The sequence below is a fragment of the Carcharodon carcharias genome, chromosome 30 (genome assembly GCF_017639515.1).
Source record: "Carcharodon carcharias isolate sCarCar2 chromosome 30, sCarCar2.pri, whole genome shotgun sequence".
NCBI lineage: Eukaryota > Metazoa > Chordata > Chondrichthyes > Lamniformes > Lamnidae > Carcharodon > Carcharodon carcharias.
Window position 1 is genome coordinate 3,585,877 of NC_054496.1, and position 27,853 is coordinate 3,613,729.

A 27,853-nucleotide genomic window follows, 5' to 3' on the forward strand; every position below is an offset into this window, starting at 1 on the left:
GGCTCCGCCCTCGTATTCGCCCCGCCCCCTAGTGCCGTCCCCGCCCCTATCCGCGCAAGCGCATTTGATCCTCCTGCTCGGATTTCGGGTCTTGTTTCTGCGGGTGAGAGGAATCAGAGACCGAGGATCGAGGCCCAGTCCCGGGGCGTCTGGTAATCGGGGGTGGGGAAGCGGGGGGAGTCTCTGTGTTAATCCGGGGGGAGGGGGGGGAGGGGGGAGTCTCTGTGTTAATCCGGGGGGAGGGGGGAGTCTGTGTTAATCCGGGGGGAGGGGGGGGAGTGGGGAGTCTCTGTGTTAATCCAGGGGGAGGGGGGGGAGGGGGGAGTCTCTGTGTTAATCCGGGGGGAGGGGGGGGAGGGGGGAGTCTCTGTGTTAATCCAGGGGGAGGGGGGGGTCTCTGTGTTAATCTGGGGGGGGGAGTCTCTGTGTTAATCTGGGGGGAGGGGGAGTCTCTGTGTTAATCCGGGGGGAGGGGGGAGTCTCTGTGTTAATCTGGGGGGAGGGGGGAGTCTCTGTGTTAATCTGGGGGGAGGGGGGAGTCTCTGTGTTAATCTGGGGGGAGGGGGGAGTCTCTGTGTTAATCTGGGGGGAGGGGGGAGTCTCTGTGTTAATCTGGGGGGAGGGGGAGGGGGGGTCTCTGTGTTAATCTGGGGGGAGGGGGGAGTGTCTGTGTTAATCTGGGGGGAGGGGGGAGTCTCTGTGTTAATCTGGGGGGAGGGGGAGGGGGGGTCTCTGTGTTAATCTGGGGGGAGGGGGAGGGGGGGTCTCTGTGTTAATCTGGGGGGAGGGGGGAGTGTCTGTGTTAATCCAGGGGGAGGGGGGGTCTCTGTGTTAATCCGGGGGGGGGGAGGGGGAGGGGGGGTCTCTGTGTTAATCTGGGGGGAGGGGGAGGGGGGGTCTCTGTGTTAATCTGGGGGGAGGGGGGGTCTCTGTGTTAATCTGGGGGGGGGAGTCTCTGTGTTAATCCGGAGGGAGGGGGGGGAGTCTCTGTGTTAATCCGGGGGGAGGGGGGAGTCTCTGTGTTAATCCGGGGGGAGGGGGGAGTCTCTGTGTTAATCTGGGGGGAGGGGGGAGTCTCTGTGTTAATCTGGGGGGAGGGGGGAGTCTCTGTGTTAATCCGGGGGGAGGGGGGAGTCTCTGTGTTAATCTGGGGGGAGGGGGGAGTCTCTGTGTTAATCTGGGGGGAGGGGGGGGGTCTCTGTGTTAATCTGGGGGGAGGGGGAGTCTCTGTGTTAATCTGGGGGGGGAGGGGGGGGTCTCTGTGTTAATCTGGGGGGAGGGGGGTCTCTGTGTTAATCTGGGGGGAGGGGGGGGGTCTCTGTGTTAATCTGGGGGGAGGGGGGGTCTCTGTGTTAATCTGGGGGGGAGTCTCTGTGTTAATCCGGGGGGAGGGGGGGGTCTCTGTGTTAATCCGGGGGGAGGGGGGAGTCTCTGTGTTAATCTGGGGGGGGGGAGTCTCTGTGTTAATCTGGGGGGAGGGGGGGGTCTCTGTGTTAATCTGGGGGGAGGGGGGAGTCTCTGTGTTAATCTGGGGGGAGGGGGGGGGTCTCTGTGTTAATCTGGGGGGAGGGGGAGTCTCTGTGTTAATCTGGGGGGGGAGGGGGGGGTCTCTGTGTTAATCTGGGGGGAGGGGGGGTCTCTGTGTTAATCTGGGGGGAGTGGGGGGTCTCTGTGTTAATCTGGGGGGAGGGGGGGTCTCTGTGTTAATCTGGGGGGGGAGTCTCTGTGTTAATCCGGGGGGAGGGGGGGGTCTCTGTGTTAATCCGGGGGGAGGGGGGAGTCTCTGTGTTAATCTGGGGGGGGGAGTCTCTGTGTTAATCTGGGGGGAGGGGGGGGTCTCTGTGTTAATCTGGGGGGGGAGTCTCTGTGTTAATCTGGGGGGAGGGGGGGGTCTCTGTGTTAATCTGGGGGGGGAGTCTCTGTGTTAATCTGGGGGGAGGGGGGGTCTCTTTGTTAATCTTGGGGGGGGGTCTCTGTGTTAATCTGGGGGGAGGGAGTCTCTGTGTTAATCTGGGGGGGGGGGGAGTCTCTGTGTTAATCCGGAGGGAGGGGGAGGGGGGGGGACAGTGTTAGTGTTAATCCGGGGGGGGAGGGGGGAGTCTCTATGTTAATCCGGGGGAGGTGGGGAGTCTCTGTGTTAATCCGGGGGGAGGGGGAGGGGGGGGGTCTCTGTGTTAATCCGGGGGGAGGGGGAGGGGGGGAGTCTCTGTGTTAATCCGAGGGGAGGGGGGAGTCTCTGTGTTAATCCGGGGGGTGCGGGGGGAGTCTCTGTGTTAATCCGGGGGGTGCGGGGGGAGTCTCTGTGTTAATCCGGGGGGTGCGGGGGGAGTCTCTGTGTTAATCCGGGGGGTGCGGGGGGAGTCTCTGTGTTAATCCGGGGGAGGGGAGGAGTCTCTGTGTTAATCTGGGAGTGGGGGAGGTGGGGTCTCTGTGTTAATCTGGGAGGGGGAGTCTCTGTGTTAATCTGGGGGGAGGGGGAGGGGGGGTAGTCTCTGTGTTAATCCAGTGGGACGGGGGGGAGGGGGGAGTCTCTGTGTTAATCCAGTGGGACGGGGGGGAGGGGGGAGTCTCTGTGTTAATCCAGGGAGAGGGGGGGAGTCTCTGTGTTAATCCGGGGGGAGGGGGGGAGTTTCTGTGTTAATCCGGGGGTGGGGGGGGGGTCTGTGTTAATCCAGGGGGAGGGGGGGAGTCTCTGTGTTAATCCGGGGGGGGGGGGGAGTCTCTCTGTTAATCCGGGGGGGGGGGGGAGTCTCTCTGTTAATCCAGGGGGAGGGGGGGGAGTCTCTGTGTTAATCCGGGCGGAGGGGGGAGTCTGTGTTAATCCAGGGGGAGGGGTGGGAGTCTGTGTTAATCCAGGGGGAGGGGTGGGAGTCTGTGTTAATCCGGGGGGAGGGTGGGGGGAGTCTCTGTGTTAATCCAGGGGGAGGGGGGAGTCTCTGTGTTAATCCGGATGGGAGGGGGGGGTCTCTGTGTTAATCCGGGGGGAGGGGGGAGTCTGTGTTAATCCAGGGGGAGGGGGGGAGTCTCTGTGTTAATCCAGGGGAGGGGGGGAGTCTCTGTGTTAATCCAGGGGGAGGGGGGAGTCTCTGTGTTAATCCAGGGGAGGGGGGAGTCTCTGTGTTAATCCGGGGGGAGGGGGGGGAGTCTGTGTTAATCCAGGGGGAGGGGGGAGTCTGTGTTAATCCAGGGGGAAGTTGGGGGGGGAGTCTCTGTGTTAATCCAGGGGGAGGGGGGGAGTCTCTGTGTTAATCCGGGTGGAGGGGTGGGAGTCTGTGTTAATCTAGGGGAGGGGGGGAGTCTCTGTGTTAATCCAGGGGGAGGGGGAGGTGGGGGTGAGTCTCTGTGTTAATCGGGGAGGGGAGGGGAGTCTCTGTGTTAATCCGGGGGGGTGGGGGAGTCTCTGTGTTAATCCAGAGGGGGAGGGGGGCAGTCTCTGTGTTAATCCGGGGGGGGTGGGGGAGTCTCTGTGTTAATCCAGAGGGGGAGGGGGGCAGTCTCTGTGTTAATCCGTGCGGGGAGAGGTCTGTGTGTTAATCCGTGCGGGGAGAGGTCTGTGTGTTAATCCAGGGGGGAGGGTCTCTGTGTTAATCTGTGTGGGGGATGGCGGGGGAGCTGGAGGTCTCTATTTCCACTTAGTGTCTAACTGTGACCTATTTCTCTGTCAGTCTCTGTCTCGGTGAATGGAAGAAGCACTGGGACCGGGAATGGCTGAGCTCATTCCTTCAATCGCCTTGGATGCAGTTCTGAAGCCCAGCGTGACAATTCCTGAGGGCTCTCTGCAGGTTAAAGGGTACGATTTCAACAGAGGCATTGACTACCAGGCACTGATGCAGTCCTACCTCACCACTGGATACCAGGCTACTAGCTTTGGACATGCTGTCGAACAAATTAATGCAATGGTAAATGTCAGCAAGTCTACACAATGGTTCCTGGAGGACAGAACTTTGAGAATTAAGGGATAGGGTGGTAGGGGGAAAGTGAAAATTATGTAGAAGATCAGCAATGAAATCTTTGAATGTTGGAGCAGACTCGGAGGGATGAATGGGTTACTCCTAGTTCTATTCCTTATCTCAGTGTGGCAGAGATTAGCTCACCGATCAATTGAAAACTGTTTCAGATCATGGCTAAACCATCACACTCCCACTGAGATATAACTGCAATAATCAGGGTCCTAGAGTGTGGTGGTGTTAGTGCAGGAGGGCAGTGAATTCCGACTAACTACCCCCCCTTTTCCCCACCCACTGTGCTTTCCCCTCTCTCTGCAAAAAATCTACATTATTGATGATTATAAGTGAGACACAATGTTAAGAATTATGTATTAACATGGATAGAGGATTGGTTAACTAACAGGAAATGTTGGGATAAATGGGTCACTTGCAGGTTGACAAACTATAACCAGTGGAAAGCCACAGGGACCAGTGCTGGGGCCTCAACTATTTATAATCTTAGATCAATGACATGGATCAGGGGACAGATTGGATTTTTTTTTTGCTGATGGTACAAAGATAGGTAGGAAAGTAAGTTGTGAGGAGGATACAAAGAGTGCAAAGAGATATAGATAGGTTAAGTGAGTGGGGAAAACAAAAGTGAGTGGGTAAAAACATTGTCAGATAGAGTATAATGTGGGAAAATGTGTGAATGTGTCCACTCCGGCAGGAAGAATGGAAAAGCAGAATATCATTTAAATGGAGAGAGATTGCAAAACTCGGTGGGACAGAGGGATCTGGGTGTCCTGGTACATGAATCATAAAAAGCTAGCGTGCAGGTACAGCAAGTGATTAGGAAGGCACATGGAATGTTGGTGTTTATTGCAGGGGGAATGGAATATAAAAGTAGGGAAGTTTTACTCCATCTGGAATACTGTGCACGGTTTTGGTCTCCTTACTTGAGGGATTTACTGCATTGGACGCAGTTCAGAGAAGGTTCGCCAGGCCGATTGCTGGGATGACAGGGTTGTCTTATGAGGAAAGGTTGAGCAGGTTGGGCCTGTACCCATTGGAGTTTAGAAGAATGAGGGGTGATCTTATTGAATCATGTAAGATTCTGTGGGGGTTTGACAGGGTTGATGCAGAGATGCTGTTTCCCCTTGAAGAATCTAGAACTGGGGGCACAGTTTCAAAATATGGTATCTCCCATTTAAAACGGAGAGGGGGAGTTTCTTCTCTCAGAGGGTTGTTAGTCTATGGAATTCTCCTCCCCAGAGAACAATGGAGGCTGGGTCATTGAACATATTCATGGCTGAGTTAGACAGACTTTTGATCAACGAGGGTGTCAAGGATTATGAGGAACAGGCAGGAAAGCAGAGTTAAGGCCACAATCATATCAGCTGTGATCTTACTGAATGGCAGAGCAGGTTCAGTGGGCTGAATGGCCATCTCCTGCTCCTAATTCATATGTTCCTTTGTGGAAAGTGCAGAGCTGGACATAGTGCAGGGTAATTGGGAACCTAATATTTGATTGTCCATTTTCAGATTGAGAAGAAGTTAGAGCCATTGGATGAAGATGACCAGAATACAATCAATCTGAACCCGTGTCAACGAGAGAGATCAGGCTGCACCATCTTCTTGGGATACACCTCCAACCTCATCAGTTCCGGCATCCGGGAGACCATTCGCTACCTCGTGCAGCATAACATGGTACTGTCTGTTTCATATCCACCACACATTTCAATCTACAAGTTTCTATTATTCACAATGGCCAATTGGCTACCAAGTCCAGTTATTAGCTAGTTCATGTAACGTCCTGGGCAGTGCTAGCACCGGTTTTAGAGTATGTATGAAATCATCACAATGACCACATAAATTGTAAAAAGCAGCTAGCAGTATTACCCCAGAATTCCTGATCATGCTGGCTTCCATGGATCCTGGTAGCTCTCAGGGATTTCACTCTACATGTGTGACACCAGTCAGTGAGGTCATTGCCCACACAGTGTCACAACCAATCTGTACTGTGTCCAGGTCTCTCTGTGCCTATATATATGCACACACACACCTCAAGCTGATGGGAGCCTCAATTCATCATGCTTGGGAAGGAGGGTTGAAAAGTTAGCTGAGAGAGAAAGCACCTTGTTAGTCCTGCTACGCAGTGACGTTAAGCTCCCCTGAATTCACCCACTCTTTCTTTCTTTGCAGGTTGATTGTGTGGTGACCACAGCAGGTGGTGTTGAAGAGGATCTGATCAAATGTCTTGCTCCAACCTTCCTGGGGGATTTCAGCCTAAAGGGGAAAGAGCTTCGTGACAATGGCATTAACAGGTATTGTCCAGCCTGGGACAAGGCAGCCTGCTGTTAAAGCAGCCATCCCCAAATAAATCACAGGCTCAGTGCGAATACAGGCACCAGAGCAGGAGTAACAGTCCACTGTCTGCTCACAACACAGCTGCTGAATGTTTAAACCTGTCCCTCAGCCTGTCTCTGTTAGAATCTCACTGATGTGTGTCCTGGAGGGCAGCATTTATCATCAGGACATGGCCTGTAACTGGGACCACAGTTTCAGTCACGCTCTAGTCACAGAGCCAGCTATTATACTGAGCTTTATTGTTACCCCAGCCTCATGGACAAGGCTAACTGTCGCCTCCCCTCCTTTGTGGTGTCTCTGGAGCCTCTGTACTCTCAGGACTCCCAGTCTGTGGCCCTGATTATCTGGTTACCTGTCCATTTGCAGAGCTGTCTCAGCTCCCCAGTGGCCCCTCTGATCATTAACCAGTGCCTCGCTGAGTGAGTGATTCAGGTCCCTGGGCTGGGCCTGACATCACGCTCCCTAGGACAAGGCACTGGAGAAAGCCTGGTGCCTGTGGAACCTGAACTAGCAGCCTTGGAGGGGAAGAGATTGGTACAAACTGTGTCATACAGAGGGGCTAGCTCCTAAAGAAAAAGGCTGCAGTCTAACCCATTGCCCCATTACTTATTCCAGAGACAGGTAATTTATTACTTTGAATTTGGCTGTAAATTATTTGATAATTACTTGACAGAATTGGAAATCTCCTGATTCCCAATGAGAACTACTGCAAATTCGAGGACTGGGTGATGCCCATTCTGGATCAGATGGTCCTGGAGCAGAACGAGCAGGTGAGATGATCTGTTATCCTTTAGATACAATGGCAGTGGATTGAAACTTTCTATCAGGTCCACAGTTCAATCCAGAGTGTAAAGGGTTAAATTTAGGAGCAGTTTACATATAAAGTAAAAGCAAAATACTGCAGATGGTGGAAATCTGGAACAAAAACAGAAAATGCTGGAAAACTCAGCAGGTCTGACAGCATCTGTGGAGAGAGAAAAGCAGAGTTAACGTTTCAAGTCCGTATGACCCTTCTTCAGTTTTTACATACAGTTGGTTTGTATTCCTTTGAGTTTGGATGGTTGAGAGAGTGATCGAGCTGTTTAACACTGGCTAGATTGAGAGAAACTATTTCCTCTGGGTGAAACAGCCACAAATAAGGGGACAAAAGTTTAAAGTAAGAGCAAGTCTGTATAGGAGCGAAATCAGCAAAAACATTCTCATAGATAAGAATGGACATCTGGAACCCTCTGCTCCAGAATCCCCAGGGTGTCGGAGAGTCAGTGACATTTTTAGACTGACATTGATTGTTTTTTGTTGAGTAAGAGTTATAAAGAAGACAAAGAGCCAAAAGAGTGTAAATGGAGCTGAGGAACAGATACATGACGTGATTTAATGGTAGAATGAATCCAAGGGGCTGAATGGCCCCCTCTTGTTCATATTCCTGACTGTGGCAGAGTTTGTAATATAAGTGGCTGGGAATTGACTTTATTTGCCCACTTCTGATTTGAAGGTTGGGATGAGGTTAGACTCTACAATTCACATTCCCCTCATGTGCGATAATCCATTGTGGAAGGACTGTGAGTGAGTGTGTGTGATAGAGCAGTGCCGGGGCTGCAGCCGGAGTTGTACGCTGTAGCCGGCCGGAGTTGTACGCTGTAGCCGGCCGGAGTTGTACGCTGTAGCCGGCCGGAGTGTGGTTCCCCCCATCCCCGGCGCCCGGCAGGATTATTCCCCCTTCCCCTGGCAGGATTCCCCCCCCTGCACCCGGCAGGTCTGTAGAGCACCTCCTGGTTGTGCAGCTTTAATGGGCTCTTTAAGTCTCCTGGAGCTGCCACTTTGGAAAAGCCTGCTTCCTGATTTGTGGATTTAGACCAGTCAGTGAAGAACATGGACAAATCGCGCTGGTCCAGAAACTTTCTCAAACATGAGTGACTGTGTTTTCAGGTATTGCAGCTGTATTGCCATCCAGATAGTGTCTGGAACCAACAATACTGGGATGTTTTCTAATCTTGGCAATCAGTCAATCAGCCGGCTCTCTGACTGAGAGACACCAGAGATAAGAGATGTTATTCATATATCAGTAATGTAGAATTATAATGATTTACTTTTATGCACATCTTCCCAGGGGTGTAACTTGATATAGAACCACAGAAAAGTTATAGTGCAGAAAGAGGCCATTCAGCCCATCACGTCTGCAAGTGTGGGTCACCTGGCAGGAGTGTACCCCACTGTATCTGGGTCACCCAGTCTGTAACCCTGTGTACCCCACTGTATCTGGGTCACCCAGTCTGTAACCCTGTGCACCCCATTATATCTGGGTCACCCAGTCTGTAACCCTGTGTAACCCAGTCTGTAACCCTGTGTACCCCACTGTATCTGGGTCACCCAGTCTGTAACCCTGCAACCAGTGGGGGATTTAATCAACAAGTTCCAAAGGGAAACTTCTCTCTCTCTCTCTTATTGTTTAAAACCAGAATTCCAGCAGCTTGAGTCCTGTCTCTGCTTCTGACATTGATGTGATCCTGTGTAGGGTGTGCTGAGCAGAGTGGTGTGATCGTAATGTCTGTCTTGTTACAGGGGATGAAGTGGACTCCATCAAAGGTGATTGCTCGACTAGGGAAGGAGATTGATAATCCAGAGTCAGTCTATTATTGGACTTCCAAGGTACAGTATTCAGTCCATGTATCACCTTCACTGGGGCCTTCAATTTGTCACCTCCCAAATCCTTCCCCATCCCAACTGCAACTCCCTGTTTGAATAAACTTCAACAACTTGGACTTATAGCAAATTGACGTAGCAAAATGGTGCTTGGCACTTCACAGGAGAATTATCAAACAAAATTTAACATCTAACTAGATAGGGGTAGGTTTTAAGGAGCATCTTAAAGGATGAAAGTAAGGTAGAAAGGATTAGGGAGGGAATTCCCGACCATAAGAACTTGGCAGCTGACAACACAGCCACCAATGGTGGAGGGATTAAAATTGGGGATGCTCATCTGCCCAGAGGAGCACAATATATGAGGGATTTTGGGCTGGAGGAAGTTAGAAATAGGGAGGGATTTGAAAACAACATGAGAATTTTAAAATTGAGGCATTGCTTAACCAGGAGGCAATGTAGGTCAGCAAACACCAAGGGTGATGGTGAAAGGGACTTGTTGTGAGTTAAGACACAGGCAGCAGAGCTTCAGTTGAGCTCAAGTTTATGGAGGTTAGAATGTGTGAAAACGGCCAGAAGTGTGTTGGAATACCATACAGGAATCAGTAGCCCCCTCAAAACCAGCCACTCAGTTGTCCATTTTCTTCTCCCAACACGAGCAGTGTGAAATCAGCAAGCACCACAAAGCAAGTAAGCCAATCAGGTTGCTGAAACAACTTTTTGCTAGAATCTTTCCATAGCCATACAGTATTTCCATTTAGCTAACTTAAAGCAGCTTTAAAAACACCTGGAGTATTGGCACACAAAAAAAATCTTAGACAATTCATAGAGAAACCTGGCCAATGGTCTTTTGAGACTGTCTTAGGAAGCCAGTACTCGAGCTTTGTTTCTGTCCTGCAGCTCACTTTGTTCAGCCATCCTGATATTTTCAGTCCTTCATGCTTCCCGTTCAAGAGCAACCTCAGTGCCTGAAGCCAATGGGTTCTGATCCCGGAATTCCACACACATGTTTTACCATCAGCTGGCCAACTGTCAAGAGTTGCTAGAGGGCCGTGAGAGTGACCATACTGAGAATTGTGCAGAGGAACATGAGGCCCTGATCCTGAGTTGTGGGGAAAATAAAATAGAATAAATTAAATCAGCACCATAAGATCAGCTGAAACCATTGCTCCTGCAATCTGTGGAGGTATCGGCACACAGTACTCGTTGACGACAAGTTGCATGAATTTGTGAACCAAGAGGTAGTGACTTATGGATAAGTGTTTGGTAACATTTTGGGAGGCAGGGAAAGGCTCTATGAGGAGGCGTACAGAAAATGCAATGTCAAAACCACAAAGAATCAGAAGGTGTTGAAGAACAAAAGATACAGCTCGCTGGGACACACCTAGGAGAATGTGTAGATAATACAATAAAACGTTTTATGTAACAATGGCCCAAATCTTCCGAGGGATGACAGTCCCCATCGGATTGTCACTCCACTGCTACCTTTCTGGGCCACACCCTGGATCTGCATTTCTGGCTGGGACTTCTGATCTTGGTTTCTCCTGAAATGCTGAGTTAGCTGAAATGGAGCTGCTTCTTTGTCGCGCTGAATCGTTTTAAAGCACTAACTGCCCTATACTGTTAAGTGAAGAGTACAAATGTCTCAAAGCTTCTTTGTTTGAAAAGCTTCGGAGAGAAGACAAGTGTGTAAGAGGGTAGGGTGGTGGGGTGGTAGATGGGTGAGGTGATGGGTGGCAGGTGGGTAGAGTGGCAAGTGGGTGACCTAGTAGGGTCAGGAGGGAGATGAGGTATTGGGGCAGTCAGATAGTGGGGTTGGTTCTGGGGACCGAGGGATCGGAGGGGGAGATGGGGGTTGGGGAGCAGTAGGGGGATGACACTTTGAGTGATAGGGGCCAGTTGTATAGTTACCCAGGAGTTAGACTAGGATTCTCCTGACTAACATTTCCTGCGTAACTACCCAGGTAAATAAGTTGGAACCGTTCAGAATTGGAGACTTTCCAGGGAGCCAGCGAATTTCCCATTGGAAGCTAAGGCTTTCTGGGTAATTCCCATGGGGTCTTCCATGGGTGCATTGGGACTTCTGAGGGGTCCTGTCGCGCATCTCCTGAGGGACGTCCAGTCTCCGACTGTCTGGAGATCAGATCTGGGCCAACGTTCACTGATTCATTGTGAGTACTCCAGGAACTCACCTGGAGTATTGTGTACAGTTCTGGGTGCCTTACTACAGGAAGGATGTGAACACATTGGAGAGATTGCAGAAGTGGTTTACAGGAATGGTTCCAGGGATGAGAAACTTCAGTTATGAAGATAGATTGGAGAGATTGGGACTGTTCTCCTTGGAGAGAAGAAGGCTAAGAGGAGATTTGATAGATATGTTCAAAATCATGAGGGGGCTGGGCAGAGTAGATGGGCAAAAGCTGTTCCCACTCATAAAAGGATCAAGAACCAGAGGGCGCAGATTTAAAGTGAGTTACAAAAGAAGCAAATGTGATGTGAGAAAAAACTTTTTCACACAAGTTACTCAGGTCTGGAATTCACTGCCTGGAAGTGTGGGTGGAGGCAGGTTCAATCGAGGCATTCAAGAGGGCATTAGATGATTATTTGAATAGAGACAATGTGCAGGGGTACAGGGAAAGGGCAGGGCAATGGCACTAGGTCATAATGCTCATTTGGGGAGCTGGTGCAGACACGATGGGCCGAATGGCCTCCTTCTGTGCCTTTAAAATTCTGTCTGTAAATCTCGGATCAGATTTCTGTTCCTGCCAGTCACTGAAAGCGCACTAACTAAAGTCACCGTGACAACGACTGTGAGGCTTTATCCTCTCTGCACCCTTTGACATGGTCGACCACACTCTCTTCTACCCACTGACTCCTCCATTGTCCGCTTCAGTGGGATTGTCCTCAACCAGTTCCTCCCTCTCTCTTATCTGGTGGTAGCTTCCTTTCCTTCCTATGTCACCTCCAGAGATTCCCAAGGATCTACCCTTGATCCTTGCTCTTTCTCATTACATCCATAGGCATGGTTCCATAGGTACAGAGATGGCAGCCACCTCTGCCTGGTAACTCTGTTTTGTTAGGCTGCTGCTCTGACATGCGGAGTGCGCTGTGCGGAGTGCAGTGTGCTGTGCGGAGTGCAGTGTGCTGTGCGGAGTGCAGTGTGCGGAGTGCGCTGTGCGGAGTGCAGTGTGCGGAGTGCAGTGTGCGGAGTGCGCTGTGCGGAGTGCGCTGTGCGGAGTGCAGTGTGCGGAGTGCGCTGTGCGGAGTGCAGTGTGCGGAGTGCAGTGTGCGGAGTGCAGTGTGCGGAGTGCGGTGTGCGGAGTGCAGTGTGCGGAGTGCGGTGTGCGGAGTGCAGTGTGCGGAGTGCGGAGTGCGCTGTGCGGAGTGCAGTGTGCGGAGTGCGCTGTGCGGAGTGCGCTGTGCGGAGTGCGCTGTGCGGAGTGCGCTGTGCGGAGTGCAGTGTGCGGAGTGCGCTGTGCGGAGTGCGCTGTGCGGAGTGCGCTGTGCGGTGCGGAGTGCGCTGTGCGGAGTGCAGTGTGCGGAGTGCAGTGTGCGGAGTGCAGTGTGCGGAGTGCAGTGTGCGGAGTGCAGTGTGCGGAGTGCGCTGTGCGGAGTGCAGTGTGCGGTGCGGAGTGCAGTATGCGGAGTGCAGTGTGCGGAGTGCAGTGTGCGGTGCGGAGTGCAGTGTGCGGAGTGCAGTGTGCGGTGCGGAGTGCAGTGTGTGGAGTGCAGCGTGCGAAGTGCGCTGTGCGGAGTGCGCTGTGCGGAGTGCGGAGTGCGCTGTGCGGAGTGCAGTGTGCGGAGTGCAGTGTGCGGAGTGCAGTGTGCGGAGTGCAGTGTGCGGAGTGCGCTGTGCGGAGTGCAGTGTGCTGTGCGGAGTGCGGAGTGCAGAGTGCGGAGTGCGCTGTGCGGAGTGCAGTGTGTGGAGTGCAGTGTGCGGAGTGCGCTGTGCGGAGTGCAGTGTGCGGTGCGGAGTGCAGTGTGCGGTGCGGAGTGCAGTGTGCGGAGTGCGCTGTGCGGAGTGCGCTGTGCGGAGTGCGCTGTGCGGAGTGCGCTGTGCGGAGTGCGGAGTGCGCTGTGCGGAGTGCAGTGTGGGGAGTGCAGTGTGCTGTGCGGAGTGCGCTGTGCGGAGTGCAGTGTGCTGAGCGGAGTACGCTGTGCAGAGTGCGCTGTGCAGAGTGCAGTGTGCGGAGTGCGCTGTGCGGAGTGCAGTGTGGGGAGTGCAGTGTGCTGTGCGGAGTGCGCTGTGCGGAGTGCAGTGTGCTGAGCGGAGTACGCTGTGCAGAGTGCGCTGTGCAGAGTGCGCTGTGCGGAGTGCGCTGTGCGGAGTGCGCTGTGCGGAGTGCAGTGTGCGGAGTGCAGAGTGCAGTGTGCGGAGTGCAGTGTGCGGAGTGCAGTGTGCGGAGTGCGGAGTGCAGTGTGCGGTGCGGAGTGCAGTGTGCGGTGCGGAGTGCAGTGTGCGGTGCGGAGTGCAGTGTGCGGTGCGGAGTGCAGTGTGCGGAGTGCGCTGTGCGGAGTGCAGTGTGCAGTGTGCTGTGCGGAGTGCAGTGTGCGGAGTGTGCGGAGTGCAGTGTGCGGAGTGCAGTGTGCGGAGTGCAGTGTGCGGAGTGCGCTGTGCGGAGTGCGCTGTGCGGAGTGTGCTGTGCGGAATGCGCTGTGCGGAATGCGCTGTGCGGAGTGCGCTGTGCGGAGTGCGCTGTGCGGAGTGCGCTGTGCGGAGTGCGCTGTGCGGAGTGCGCTGTGCGGAGTGCGCTGTGCGGAGTGCAGTGTGCGGAGTGCAGTGTGCTGTGCAGAGTGCAGTGTGCGGAGTGCAGTGTGCTGTGCGGACTGCGCTGTGCGGAGTACAGTGTGCAGTGTGCTGTGCGGAGTGCGCTGTGCAGAGTGCGCTGTGCGGAGTGCGCTGTGCGGAGCGCAGTGTGCGGAGCGTGCTGTGCAGAATGCAGATACAGAGTGCGCGCCGTAGAGAGTACAGCGTGCAGAGTGCAATGCACAGAATGTACTGTGCAGAGTGTGGGTATAGGGTGCAGGTACAGGATGCGCTGTACAGAGTACAGTGCATAGAATGTACTGTACAGAGTGTGGGTTCAGAGTGCACTGTACAGAGTGCAGGTTCAGAGTGCACTGTACAGAGTGCGGGTTCAGAGTGCGTGTTTAGAGTGCACTGTACAGAGTGCGCTGTAGAGTGCGCTGTACAGAGTGCGGGTTCAGAGTGCGCTGTACAGAGTGCGGGTTCAGAGTGCACTGTACAGAGTGCGCTGTACAGAGTGCGGGTTCAGAGTGCGCTGTACAGAGTGCGGGTTCAGAGTGCGCTGTACAGAGTGCGCTGTACAGAGTGCGCTGTACAGAGTGCGCTGTACAGAGTGCGCTGTACAGAGTGCGCTGTACAGAGTGCGCTGTACAGAGTGCGCTGTACAGAGTGCGGGTTCAGAGTGCGCTGTACAGAGTGCGCTGTACAGAGTGCTTGTTCAGAGTGCGCTGTACAGAGTGCTTGTTCAGAGTGCTTGTTCAGAGTGCGCTGTACAGAGTGCTTGTTCAGAGTGCGCTGTACAGAGTGCGGGTTCAGAGTGCGGGTTCAGAGTGCGGGTTCAGAGTGCGGGTTCAGAGTGCGCTGTACAGAGGGCGGGTTCAGAGGGCGCTGTACAGAGTGCGGGTTCAGAGTGCGCTGTACAGAGTGCGCTGTACAGAGTGCGGGTTCAGAGTGCGCTGTACAGAGTGCGCTGTACAGAGTGCGCTGTACAGAGTGCGCTGTACAGAGGGCGGGGTCAGGGGGCGGGGTCAGAGGGCGCTGTACCTCTGACCCCATATCCTCTCCATCACAAAATAACCCACCTTCGCCCCCGTTGCTTCTCTCTGCCCTGCCTCATCTTTGCCTGAACCCCTCACTGTGCCTTTGTTACCTCGACCATTCCAACGCTGACCCGGCCAGCCTCCTGCCTTGTACCCTCGCTAAAATACAGCTAAAAACTCTGCTGCCTGGACCTCTCTCCCCCTCACTGACCTCCATTGGCTCCAGATCCACAAAGCTCTGGAACTTTAACATTCTCACCCTGGTCTTTCAATCCCTCAATGGTGTCATCACTCAGGATCTCAGTGATCTCCCCAGTCTTACAATTCTCTCCAAACTTACTTTCTTCCTCTGTCTCTAGCTGAGCTCTGCACCCACCATTGGCAGCCAAGCTTTCAGCTAACTGTCCAGCCCCACGTCCTGGCGTTCTCCCCCTCAGCTACTCCTACCTCTACACTACCGTCTCCTTTTTGAAGACCCTCCTTAAAATCACTTTGAGCATGTTTTTGGCCTCCAGTCATATTGATCTCTTTATCTCGGTGTCAGGTCTCTATGAAGCATTGGGATGTTTTTCTATGTTAAAGACACTATGTAAATGCAAGCTGTCCCTGTGCATCAGTCCCCATGTGTGTCTCTGTGCTCCAGCTCCCACCTGCTCAGGTGCACCCCAACCCCCCAATGCCAAGCCCCACATGCAGGTACCCACACTCTTCCCCTCACCAGCCCCCCACCTGTAAGCAACTCCAGCCTGTGCAGCTTGTATTTTGCTCTTTATTCACCGTCAGCTTGTCTGTGAGTTTCTGTGTCTCCTACAATGATCTTCTTGGTGTTGCAGAATAACATTCCTGTCTTCAGCCCAGCTCTGACAGACGGCTCTCTTGGCGACATGATCTATATCCACTCATACAGGAACCCTGGGCTGGTGCTGGATATTGTTGAAGGTAAATGGGTTGGGGATGGTTATTGATGCTGCACCTTGTGGGGGTTGGGGATGGTTATTGATGCTGCACCTTGTGAGAGTTGGGGATGGTTATTTATACTGCACCTTGTGGGGGTTGGGGATGGTTATTGATGCTGCACCTTGTGGGGGTTGGGGATGGTTTTTGATGCTGCACCTTGTGGGGGTTGGGGATGGTTTTTGATGCTGCACCTTGTGGGGGTTGGGGATGGTTATTGATGCTGCACCTTGTGGGGGTTGGGGATGGTTATTGATGCTGAACCTTGTGGCGGTTGGGGATGGTTATTGATGCTGCACCTTGTGAGGGTTGGGGATGGTTATTGATGCTGCACCTTGTGAGGGTTGGGGATGGTTATTGATGCTGCACCTTCTGGGGGTTGGGGATGGTTATTGATGCTGCACCTTGTGGGGGTTGGGGATGGTTATTGATGCTGCACCTTGTGAGGGTTGGGGATGGTTATTGATGCTGCACTGTGTTTTGGCTGGGGATCAGTGTGACTGTGTTTGGGGGTGTGATGGGGGAGTGGGGGGGCGGTGATAGGGGGCTGTAATTGGCGGGGGTGGTGATAGGGGGCTGTAATGTGGGGGGTAGTGATTGGGGGTTGGTGATTGGGGGTGTCATGGGGGTGGCGGGGGTGGTGATAGGGGGGGTATTGATAGGGGGGTAGTGATAGGGGGTGTGATTGGGGGAGGGGGCCATAAGGCCATAAGACATAGGAGCAGAAATTAGGCTATTCAGCTCGAGTCTGCTCCGCCATTCAATCATGGCTGATAAGTTTCTCAACCCCATTCTCCCGACTTCTCCCCGTCACCTTTGATCCCCTTACCAATCAAGAACCTATCTATCTTGGTCTTAAATACACTCAATGACCTGGCCTCCACAGCCTTCTGTGGCAATGAATTCCATAGATTCACCGCTCTCTGGCTAAAGAAGTTTCTCCTCATCTCTGTTCTTAAAGGTCTTCCCTTTACTCTGAGGTTGTGCCCTCCGGTCCTAGTCTCTCCTACTAATGGAAACATCTTTCCCATGTCCACTCTATCCAGGCCTTTCAGTATTCTGTAAGTTTCAATCAGATCCCCCCTCATCGTTCTAAACTCCATCGAGTATAGACCCAGAGTCCTCAAACATTCCTCATATGTTAAGCCTTTCATTCCTGGGATTATTCTCATGAACCTCCTCTGGACCCTCTCCAGGGCCAGCACATCCTTCCTGAGATACGGGGCCCAAAATTGCTCACAATATTCTAAATGTGGTTTGACCAGAGCCTTATAAAGCCTCAGCAGCACATCCCTGCTTTTATATTCTAGTCCTCTCGAAATAAATGCCAACATTGCATTTGCCTTCCTAACTACCGACTCAACCTGCAAATTAACCTTAAGAGAATCCTGGACTAAGACTCCCAAGTCCCTTTGCTCTCCAGATTTCTGAATTCTCTCCCCATTTAGTAAATAGTCTATGCCTCTATTCTTCCTACCAAAGTGCATGACCTCACACTTCCCCACGTTGTATTCCATCTGCCACTTCTTTGCCCATTCTCCTAACCTGTCCAAATCCTTCTGCAGCCTCCCCGCCTCCTCAATACTACCTGTCCCTCCACCTATCTTTGTATCATCTGCAAACTTAGCCAGGATGCTAGATCTAGATCATTAATGTACAAAGTGAAAAGTTGTGGTTCCAACACTGATCCCTGCGGAACTCCACTAGTCACTGGCCGCCATCCTGAGAAGGACCCTTTTATCCCCACTCTCTGCCTCCTGCCAGACAGCCAATCTTCTATCCATGCTAGTACCTTGCCTCTAACACCATGGGCTCTTATCTTACTGAGCAGCCTCCTGTGCGGCACCTTGTCAAAGGCCTTCTGGAAGTCCAAGTAGATAATGTCTATTGGCTCTCCTTTGCCTAACCTACTCGTTACCTCCTCAAAGAATTCTAACAGGCATGACCTCCCCTTGATGAAACCATGCTGACTTTACCCGATTTTACCATGCACTTCCGAGTATTCTGAAATCTCATCCTTAATAATAGACTCTAAAATCTTACCAACGACCGAGGTCAGGCTAATCAGCCTGTAATTTCCTGTCTTTTGCCTCACTCTCTTCTTAAACAGGGGGATTACATTAGCGATTTTCCGGTCCTCTGGGACCCTCCCTGACTCCAGTGATTCCTGAAAGATCAACACTGACGCCTCCACTATCTCTTCAGCTATCTCCTTCAGAACTCTGGGGTGTAATCCATCTGGTCCAGGTGATTTATCCACCTTCAGACCTTTCAGTTTTACTAGCACCTTCTCCTTGGTAATGGCCACCATACTCACCTCTGCCCCCCGACTCTCTTGAACTTTGGGGATGTTACTCGTGTCTTCCACTGTGAAGCCTGACGCAAAGTACCTATTCAGATCCTCTGCCATTTCTTTGTTCCCCACTACTACTTCTCCAGCGTCATTTTCCAGCGGCCCAATGTCCACTTTTGCCTCTCTCTTACCCTTTATATATCTAGAAAAACTCTTGCAATCTTCTTTTATATTACTGGCTAGTTTACCCTCATATTTAATCTTCTCCCTCCTTATTTCTTTTTTACTTGTCCTCTGTTGGTCTTTGTAGGCTTCCCAATCCCCTGGTTTCCCACTGCTCTTCGCCGCATTGTATGCTTTCTCTTTAGCTTTTATGCTGTCCCTGACTTCCCTTGTCAGCCATGGTTGCCTCGTCCTCCCTTTAGTCTGCTTCTTCTTCCTTGGGATGAATTTTTGCTGTGTCTCCCAAATTACTCCCAGAAACTCCTGCCATTGCTGTTCCACTGTCTTTCCTGCTAGGCTCATCTCCCAGTCAATTCTGGCCAGTTCCTCCCTCATGCCTCTGTAGTTGCCTTTATTCAACTGTAATACCGTTACATCTGATTCCAGCTTTTTCCTCTCAAATTGCAGGGTAAATTCTATCATATTATGGTCACTTCCTCCTAAGGGTTCCTTCACCTTAAGCTCCCTTATCAAATCTGCCTCATTACACATCACTAAATCTAGAATTGCCTGTTCCCTAGTGGCTCCACCACAAGCTACTCCAAAAAGCCATCTCGTAGACATTCCACAAATTCCTTTTCTTGGGATCCACTACCAACCTGATTTTCCCAGTCTCCCTGCATATTGAAATCCCCTATGATCACTGTAACCTTGTCTTTCTTACACGCCTTTTCTATCTCCTGGTGTATCTTGTGCCCCACATCCTGACTACTGTTCGGAGGCCTGTACATAACTCCCATTATGGCTTTTTACCTTTGCGGATCCTCAACTCTACCCTCACAGATTCTACATCATCTGACCCTACATCATTTCTTGCTATCGATTTAATTTAATTTCTTACTAACAAAGCAACCCCACCCCCTCTGCCAACCTGCCTATCTTTTGGATAGGATGTATATCCTTGGATATTTAGCTCCCAGTCCTGATCCCCTTGCAGCCATGTCTCCGTGATGCCCACCACATCATACCTGCCGATTTCAATCTGTGCCACAAGCTTATTTACCTTATTTTGTATACTGTGTGCATTCAGATACAACACCTTCAGTCCTGTATTTCCCATCCCCTTTCTCATTGTCGTCCCTTTATCTGATGTGCTTGAAGTTAGATTCCTAGCCCTTTCCAAACACTCTGTCCTGTTTTGTGTTCTGGAGACTTTAATAGCCTGTCCTGGGCTCTCCTTTCTTTTCAGTTTTTTCATAACTTTCCATGAAGTTGAATCCACACCCCCCCACACGCTAACCTGCTGCTTTGTTTCCCATTACTCATAGTTATTGGAGTTTTACCTTTCCCTCCCCCCCTACTTTCTAGTTTAAAGTCCTGTTGACCACCCTGTTTACCGTTTTCGCTAGAACATTGGTCCCAGATCGGTTCAGGTGGAGACCGTCCCAAAGGTACAGATCCCTCCTGTTCCAATACTGATGCCAGTGCCCCACGATATGGAACCCCTCTTTCCCACACCACTCCTTTAACCACGTGTTTACTTCCCTTATTCTCGTGTCCCTATGCTAATTTGCATGTGGCTTGGGTAGTAATCCGGAGATTATAACCCTTGAGGACCTGTTCTTTAATATAGTTCCTAGTTCCTGATAATCCCCAAACAGATCCTCTTTCCTAGTCTTACCTATGTTATTTGTCCCGACGTGGACCACAACAACTGGATCCTCCCCCTCCCTCTCCAATATCCTTTCAAGCCGGTCAGAGATATCCCTCACCCTGGCACTGGGCAGGCAGCATACCATGTGGGACTCTCGATCCTGCTTACAAAGGACGCTATCAATTCCCCTAAGTATAGAATCCCCTACAACTACCACTTGTCTTTTTGCTCCCCCCTCTTGAATGGCCTCCTGTGCCACGGTGCTGTGGTCAGCTGGCTCATCCTCCCTACAGCCCTCTTCCTCATCCACACAGGGAGCAAGTACCTTGTACCTGTTCGATAAGGTCAAGAGCTGAGGCTCCTCTGTTCCTGAACACAGGATCCCTCTACCTGCCTCACTTGCAGTCACACCCTGCTGACCCTTACCACTGACCGAACGTGAGGTATGTAATCTACCGGGTGTGACCGCCTCCTGAAACAAAGCATCCAGGTAACTCTCCCCCTCCCAGATGTGCCGCAGCATCCAGAGCTTGGACTCCAGCTCATTAATTCTGAGCTGGAGTTCCTCCAGCAACCAACACTTGCTGCAGATGTGGTCACTGCGGCTCGCAATGGGATCTGCCAGCTCCCACATCATACAGCTACAGCACATCACCTGCCCAGCCATCTCGACTTAGATAATTAATTTATTAATTAGCTTTGCAGTGTTTTTTTTTCAAATTTGGTGCAGATTTCTTGCCAACCAATCAGGTCACAGCTTTCCTATGATGTCACTTGTTCAGTTTTGGCTTCAGTTACTCTGTGCCCCGAGGTCACCGCTCCGGTGCTCCTCCCTCTGAGTCTGCTCCCAGGATTTACTCACCAATCAGCTGCTTTTTCTTTAAAATCCACTTTCAGAAGAGTGTCCCTCGCAGGTCGGGTGCACTCTTCCTCTCCCTCTTTTTTTTTAGGTTTTAGGAGGAGGGAGGGATGGAAACACTACAGTAATGTAATGTTTGGGGCTATTCCGTTCTTTGACAGTGGGTCCTCCTCAATTCCCTCCTGAGTTGCAGTGTCTGCGGTGACTTCTCCCAGAATGCTTTAGTCACTTCTCACCAGCGCCCTCTGTTGGATGCTCTTCATCCTGTTGATTGCAAGAGTCCTTCTCCTCGATTCCCTCCTGAGTCGCGGTGGCTGTGGTGACTTCTCCCAGAATGCTTCAGTCACTTCTCACCAGCGCCCTCTGTTGGATGCTCTTCCTCCTGTTGAGTGATGGCGGTGATAGGGGGTGTGATTGGGGGTGCAGTGATGCGGGGTGGGGATAGAGGGGCAGTGATGGGGGGGTGGGGCTAGGGGATGTGATGGGGGCTGGTGATTGGGGGGGGCGGGGATAGGGAGTGTGGGGATGGCGAGGCGGGGATGGTGGGGATGGGGTGGCAGGGGATGGGGGATGGGGGGGTGTGGGGATGGGGTGGCAGTTGATGGGGGATGGGGGGGTGTGGGGATGGCAGGGTGTGGGGATGGGGTGGCAGTTGATGGGGGATGGGGGGGTGTGGGGATGGGGGGGTGTGGGGATGGGGTGGCAGGGGATGGGGGGGTGTGGGGATGGGGGGGTGTGGGGATGGGGTGGCAGGGGATGGGGGGGTGTGGGGATGGCAGGGTGTGGGGATGGGGGGGTGTGGGGATGGGGGGGTGTGGGGATGGCAGGGTGTGGGGATGGGGGGGTGTGGGGATGGCAGGGTGTGGGGATGGGGGGGTGTGGGGATGGGGGGGTGTGGGGATGGGGGGGTGTGGGGATGGGGGGTGTGGGGATGGGGGGGTGTGGGGATGGGGGGGTGTGGGGATGGGGGGGTGTGGGGATGGGGGATGGGGGGGTGTGGGGATGGGGGGGTGTGGGGATGGGGTGGCAGGTGATGGGGGATGGGGGGGTGTGGGGATGGGGTGGCAGGTGATGGGGGATGGGGGGGTGTGGGGATGGGGGATGGGGGGGTGTGGGGATGGGGGGTGTGGGGATGGGGGGGTGTGGGGATGGGGGGGTGTGGGGATGGGGGGGTGTGGGGATGGGGGATGGGGGGGTGTGGGGATGGGGGGGTGTGGGGATGGGGGGGTGTGGGGATGGCAGGGTGTGGGGATGGGGGATGGGGGGGTGTGGGGATGGGGGGGGTGTGGGGATGGGGGATGGGGGGGTGTGGGGATGGGGGGGTGTGGGGATGGGGGATGGGGGGGTGTGGGGATGGGGGGGTGTGGGGATGGGGGATGGGGGGGTGTGGGGATGGGGGGTGTGGGGATGGGGGGGTGTGGGGATGGGGGGGTGTGGGGATGGGGGGGTGTGGGGATGGGGGATGGGGGGGTGTGGGGATGGGGGGGTGTGGGGATGGGGTGGCAGTTGATGGGGGATGGGGGGGTGTGGGGATGGGGGATGGGGGGGTGTGGGGATGGGGGGTGTGGGGATGGGGGGGTGTGGGGATGGGGGGGTGTGGGGATGGGGGGGTGTGGGGATGGGGGATGGGGGGGTGTGGGGATGGGGGATGGGGGGGTGTGGGGATGGGGGGTGTGGGGATGGGGGATGGGGGGGTGTGGGGATGGCGGGGTGTGGGGATGGGGGGGTGTGGGGATGGGGGGGTGTGGGGATGGGGGATGGGGGGGTGTGGGGATGGGGGATGGGGGGGTGTGGGGATGGGGGATGGGGGGGTGTGGGGATGGGGGATGGGGGGGTGTGGGGATGGGGTGGCAGGGGATGGGGGAGTGGGGATAGGGGGTGTGATGGGGGGGCGGGGGTAGGGGGTGTGGTTGGGGGATGTGGATAGTGGGGTATAATTTGGGGGGCAGGGATAGGGGGTGCGATGGGGGGGAGGGATAGGGGGTGCGATGGGGGGGAGGGATAGGGGGTGCGATGGGGGGGTGGGGATATAGGGCACGATGGGGGTGTGATTGGGGGGGCGGGGATAGGGGTGTGATTGGGGGGCGGGGATAGGGGTGTGATTGGGGGGCGGGGATAGGGGTGTGATTGGGGGGGCGGGGATAGAGGGTGTGGTTGGGGGAGGCGGGGATAGGGGTGTGATTGGGGGGGGGGCGGGGATAGAGGGTGTGGTGGGGGGGGGCGGGGATAGAGGGTGTGGTTGGGGGAGGCGGGGATAGGGGTGTGATTGGGGGGGCGGGGGATAGGGGTGTGATTGGGGGGGCGGGGATAGAGGGTGTGATTGGGGGGGCGGGGATAGGGGTGTGATTGGGGGGGCGGGGATAGGGGTGTGATTGGGGGGGTGGGGATAGGGGTCTGATTGGGGGGGCGGGGATAGGGGTGTGATTGGGGGGGTGGGGATAGGGGTGTGATTGGGGGGGCGGGGATAGGGGTGTGATTGGGGGGGCGGGGATAGGGGTGTGATTGGGGGGGCGGGGATAGGGGTGTGATTGGGGGAGGCGGGGATAGGGGTGTGATTGGGGGGGCGGGGATAGAGGGTGTGGTTGGGGGAGGCGGGGATAGGGGTGTGATTGGGGGGGCGGGGATAGGGGTGTGATTGGGGGGGCGGGGATAGGGGTGTGATTGGGGGAGGCGGGGATAGGGGTGTGATTGGGGGGGCGGTGATAGAGGGTGTGGTTGGGGGAGGCGGGGATAGGGGTGTGATTGGGGGGGCGGGGATAGGGGTGTGATTGGGGGGGCGGGGATAGGGGTGTGATTGGGGGGGGCGGGGATAGGGGTGTGATTGGGGGGGCGGTGATAGAGGGTGTGGTTGGGGGGGTGGGGATAGAGGGTGTGATTGGGGGGGTGGGGATAGAGGGTGTGGTTGGGGGGTGGGGATAGAGGGTGTGGTTGGGGGGGCAGGGATAGAGGGTGTGGTTGGGGGGGCAGGGATAGGGGTGTGACTGGGGGATTGGGGATAGGGGTGTGACTGGGGGATTGGGGATAGGGGTGTGATTGGGGGGGTGGGGATAGTGAGGTGCGATTGTGGGGCGGGGGATGGGGGCTGTGCTTGGGGGCAGAGAATTGACACTTATTTCTGTTTATCCTGATGCAGATATCCGCAGAATCAACAACATGGCGGTGTACGCCAAGCGAACCGGAATGATCATTCTGGGTGGGGGTGTGGTAAAGCATCATATCGCCAACGCTAATCTCATGGTCAGTGATCGCCATAGAAATGTCCCCTCTTCCGTTGATCCCAATCCTCTTCCTTTGATCTGTTTCTTATTTCCCCCTCCCTAACAGAGGAACGGTGCGGACTATTCTGTGTATGTGAACACGGGTCAGGAATTTGATGGCTCGGATTCTGGAGCCAGACCGGATGAAGCTGTTTCTTGGGGTAAAATCCGCATGGATGCAAAGCCTGTGAAGGTGAGATTTCACTGCTCTCTCCTCAACAGTACAGATAATACCTGGCGAAATCTCTGTCGAGATCACCAGCAATGGCAGGAGCTGGGTACAGAGTCAGACTCTCTGATTCATTGTGTGATTACACAGACCCAGGAGATAATGGTAACATTTATAGCCTTGTATACATTGATGGGTTAATGTGACTCTAACTCAGTCACACTATGTACTCAATAATAAGTCAAAACAAATAGAGAACAACAGTTCATCCCACAGCACTGACTGGGTAGACACGAGACCCTCATACTGACTGCTGTGTACACTACTGCATTCAGTGTGTGTGTACACTATACTCAAAAACAGAAAATGCTGGAAATACTCAGCAGGTCTGACAGCATCTGTGGAGAGAGAAACAGTTAATGTTTAGAGTTCGTATGCCTCTTTTTCAGAGTTCTTCTTTCACTCTGAAGAAGGCAGCATTTTCTGTTTTATTTCAGATTTCCAGCATCCGCAGTATTTTGCTTTCATCTTAGTGCAATATACTCACACTGACTACTGTGTACACTACTGTATTCACTGGGTGTACACAGGGTATACACTACTCACACTGCTTATACTGCTGTGTATACCACTGCGGCAGGTGGTGAGGGAACCAGCAAGAGGGAAAAACATACTTGACCTCATCCCCACCAACCTGCTTACCCCAGGTCCATCCATGACAGCATCGGAGGTCCCCAGCATCACAGATACCAGTCTTCAGTCAATTCGATTCACTCCACCTGATATCAAGAAGTGGTTGAAGGCGCTGGATACTGCAAAGGCTATGGGCCCTGACAATGTTCCAGCAATAGTACTGAAGACTTGTGCTCTGGAACTTGCCGCACCCCTGTTCCGGTACAACTACAACACTGGCGTCTACTCGGCTATGTGGAAAATTGCCCAGGTATGTCCTGTACACAAAAAGCAGGACAAATCCAACCCAGCCAATTACCTCTCCATCAATCTACTCCATCATCAGTACAGTAATGGAAGGGGTCATCAACAGTGCTATCAAGCGCCACTTGCTTAGCAATAACCTGCTCACTGATGCCCAGTTTGGGTTCTACCAGGGCCACTCAGCTCCTGACCCCATTACAGCCTTGGTTCAAACATGGACAAAAGATCTGACCTCCAGAGGTGAAGTGAGAGTGACTGCCCTTGACATCAAGGCAGCATTTGACCGAGTGTAGTATCAAGCAGCCCCAGCAAAACTGGAGTCAGTGGGAATCAGTGGGCAACTCTCCACTGGTTGGAGTCATACCTAGCACAAAGGAAGATGGTTGTGGTTGCTGGAGGCCAATCATCTCAGCTACAGGACATCACTGCAGGAGTTCCTCAGGGTATTGTCTTAGGCCCAACCATCTTCAGCTGCTTCATCCATGACCTTCCTTCCATCATAAGGTCAGAAGTGGGGATGTTTGCTTATGATTGCACAATGTTCAGCACCATTCACAACTACTCAGATACTGAAGCAGTCTGTGTCCAAATGCAGCAAGACCTGGACAATATCCAGGTTTGGGCTGACAAGTGGCAAGTAACATTTGTGCCATACAAGTGTCAGGCAATGACCATCTCCAACAAGAGAGAATCTAACCATCGCCCCCTGACATTCAATGGTATTACCATTGTTGAATTCCTCACTATCAACTCCCTGGGGGTTACCATTGACCAGAAACTGAACTGGACTAGCCAAATAAATATTGTGGCTACAAGAGCAGGTCAGAGGCCAAAAATACTGCTGCGAGTAACTCACCTCCTGACTCCCCAAAGCCTGTCCACCATCTACAAGGCACAAGTCAGGAGTGTGATGGAATATTTTCCACTTGCCTAGTTAGTGCAGCTCCCACAACATTCAAGAAGCTTGACACCGTCCAGGACAAAGCAGCCCGCTTGAATGGAACCCCTTCCATAAACATTCATTCCCTCCACCACTGAAGCACAGTAGCAGCAATGTGTACCATCTACAAGATGCACTGCAGGAATTCACCAAGGCTCCTTAGACAGCACCTTCCAAACCCATGATCACTACCATCTAGAAGGACAAGGACAGCAGATGGAGGGGAACTTCCAGGCGGTGGTGTTTCCATCTAAGTCACTTACCATCCTGACTTGGAAATATATCGCCATTCCTTCACTGTCACTGGCTCAAAATCCTGGAACTCCCTCCCTGACACCACTGTGGGTGTACCTACACCACATGGACTGCAGCGGTTCAAGAAGGCAGCTCACCGCCACCTTCTCAAGGGCAGTTCAGAACGGGCAATAAATGCTGGTATAGCCAGTGACGCCCACATCCCATGAATGAATAAATTTAGAAAAAAATCAGTGGGTGTACACAGGATATACACTATATTCACACTTCCTGTTGCGTATACTACATTCACTGGGTGTACACAGGGTATACACTATACCCACAGACTGCTGTGTATAGTACTGCATTCACTGGGTGTACACAGACTGCTGTGTATACTACTGGTTGTACACAGGGTATACACTATAACCACGCTGCTGTGTATGCTACTGGATTCAGTGACTTTGACTCAGCACACACTCATTGTCACTTGTGCTGAAAATGATTCAGGCACCCGTGTGTACACTGAGAGTATACCCCACTGTACTCACACTGACTGGTGTGCTCTCTGTACACTATAGGTGGGTGGAGAAGAAATTCACTGTGGGTGAGGCAGGGAGGGGGTGGCTGTTGTCAAGGGGGGGTGGGTGCAGTTGGAAGGTCTGGCAGGAGGGAGGGGCTGCTGACAGGGCTTGAAGTGATCACCATGTTCTTTCTCTCCCAGGTTTGTGCCGATGCCACTCTGGTGTTCCCTCTGTTGGTCGCTGAAACGTTTGCTCGGAACTTCAATGCACTTTCCCCTCAGTCAAAGATGCTTTAATCCCTGAGCTCCGCTTCCTGGGCACTGCAGCTGCAGTCCTAGAATGCTGCCAGTGGCACCTACCCTGCTGGAATTAGATGCCAGCCTTCTCCGGTTACTCCTCATTTCTCATGAGAGTCAAGTGCTGCTGCCCAGGCAACTTGCTGTGGTTCCCAAGCCCAGTGATCAGTGTAGAATTGAGCATGGGTGTGTGCGGGAATCCTGAGAATGAGCTGCCACTGATGCACAATCAACGCTGAACTTTTCAACTATTTAGAAAGATGAATGTTGCTTTGAGTTTCGTGTGGACAAAACCCTGCTTTACTTTTCTGCTTTAAAATTTGCCAGGGGGGTGGTGGTGGTGTGATGATCATGGGTGGAGAGGTTGGAGTCAGTGAAATTGGGGCAATGAATAGATACAGTGCTAATATGGATTGAGGGAATTTCTGGGATTAACAGAACTACAGTGAAGAGTTAGCTGCAGCATGAATGCTGTTTGGTTGAGTGTTTGATCTGTGCCAGTGGCAGGTCACGTCTTTCACCAAGTGTGGGCAGGTCCCACCTGACAACCCAAGATCCTAAATCCATTCTGCTCCCCCTTCACTCGCTGCCGGGGGTGGGGGGTGGGGGCGGCATGTTGTGGACAGCAGGAGCCTGTTGGGTGAGGCTAGCTGGAGCAGTCCTGAAATGCTGCCCCTACCCACCCCAGTCTAGTATCTAGGGTAGACCAGGTGGCCAGAGTAACTCCTACAGACTGAAAGAGTTTGCTAATTATTCATTTTTTTTTATTTAAACTGTGACCGCTGTTTCCTGAATATTAATAAAATCAGTTAATGAAACCATCAGATTGTTTCCATCGATTGTTCGGAGTTTGAA

At 53.0% G+C, this 27,853-nt stretch overlaps 1 protein-coding gene across 2 annotated transcripts; it reads left to right on the forward strand.

Moving 5' to 3' along the window:
• dhps (deoxyhypusine synthase) lies at positions 1 to 27,819 on the forward strand. 2 transcript variants are annotated; one of them, XM_041177417.1, is made up of 10 exons: positions 1 to 103; positions 3,666 to 3,899; positions 5,472 to 5,636; positions 6,132 to 6,253; positions 6,970 to 7,066; positions 8,856 to 8,942; positions 15,554 to 15,659; positions 23,776 to 23,879; positions 23,967 to 24,092; positions 26,903 to 27,819. In XM_041177417.1, the coding sequence occupies exons 2-10, from the start codon at positions 3,681 to 3,683 to the stop codon at positions 26,996 to 26,998; spliced, it is 1,122 nt and encodes a 373-aa protein (XP_041033351.1). In that variant the 5' UTR covers positions 1 to 103; positions 3,666 to 3,680; the 3' UTR covers positions 26,999 to 27,819. The 2 variants fall into 2 exon arrangements, with proteins under 2 accessions (XP_041033351.1, XP_041033350.1); XM_041177416.1 differs by having other exon boundaries at positions 42 to 152.
• Positions 27,820 to 27,853: the final 34 nt, after the last annotated feature.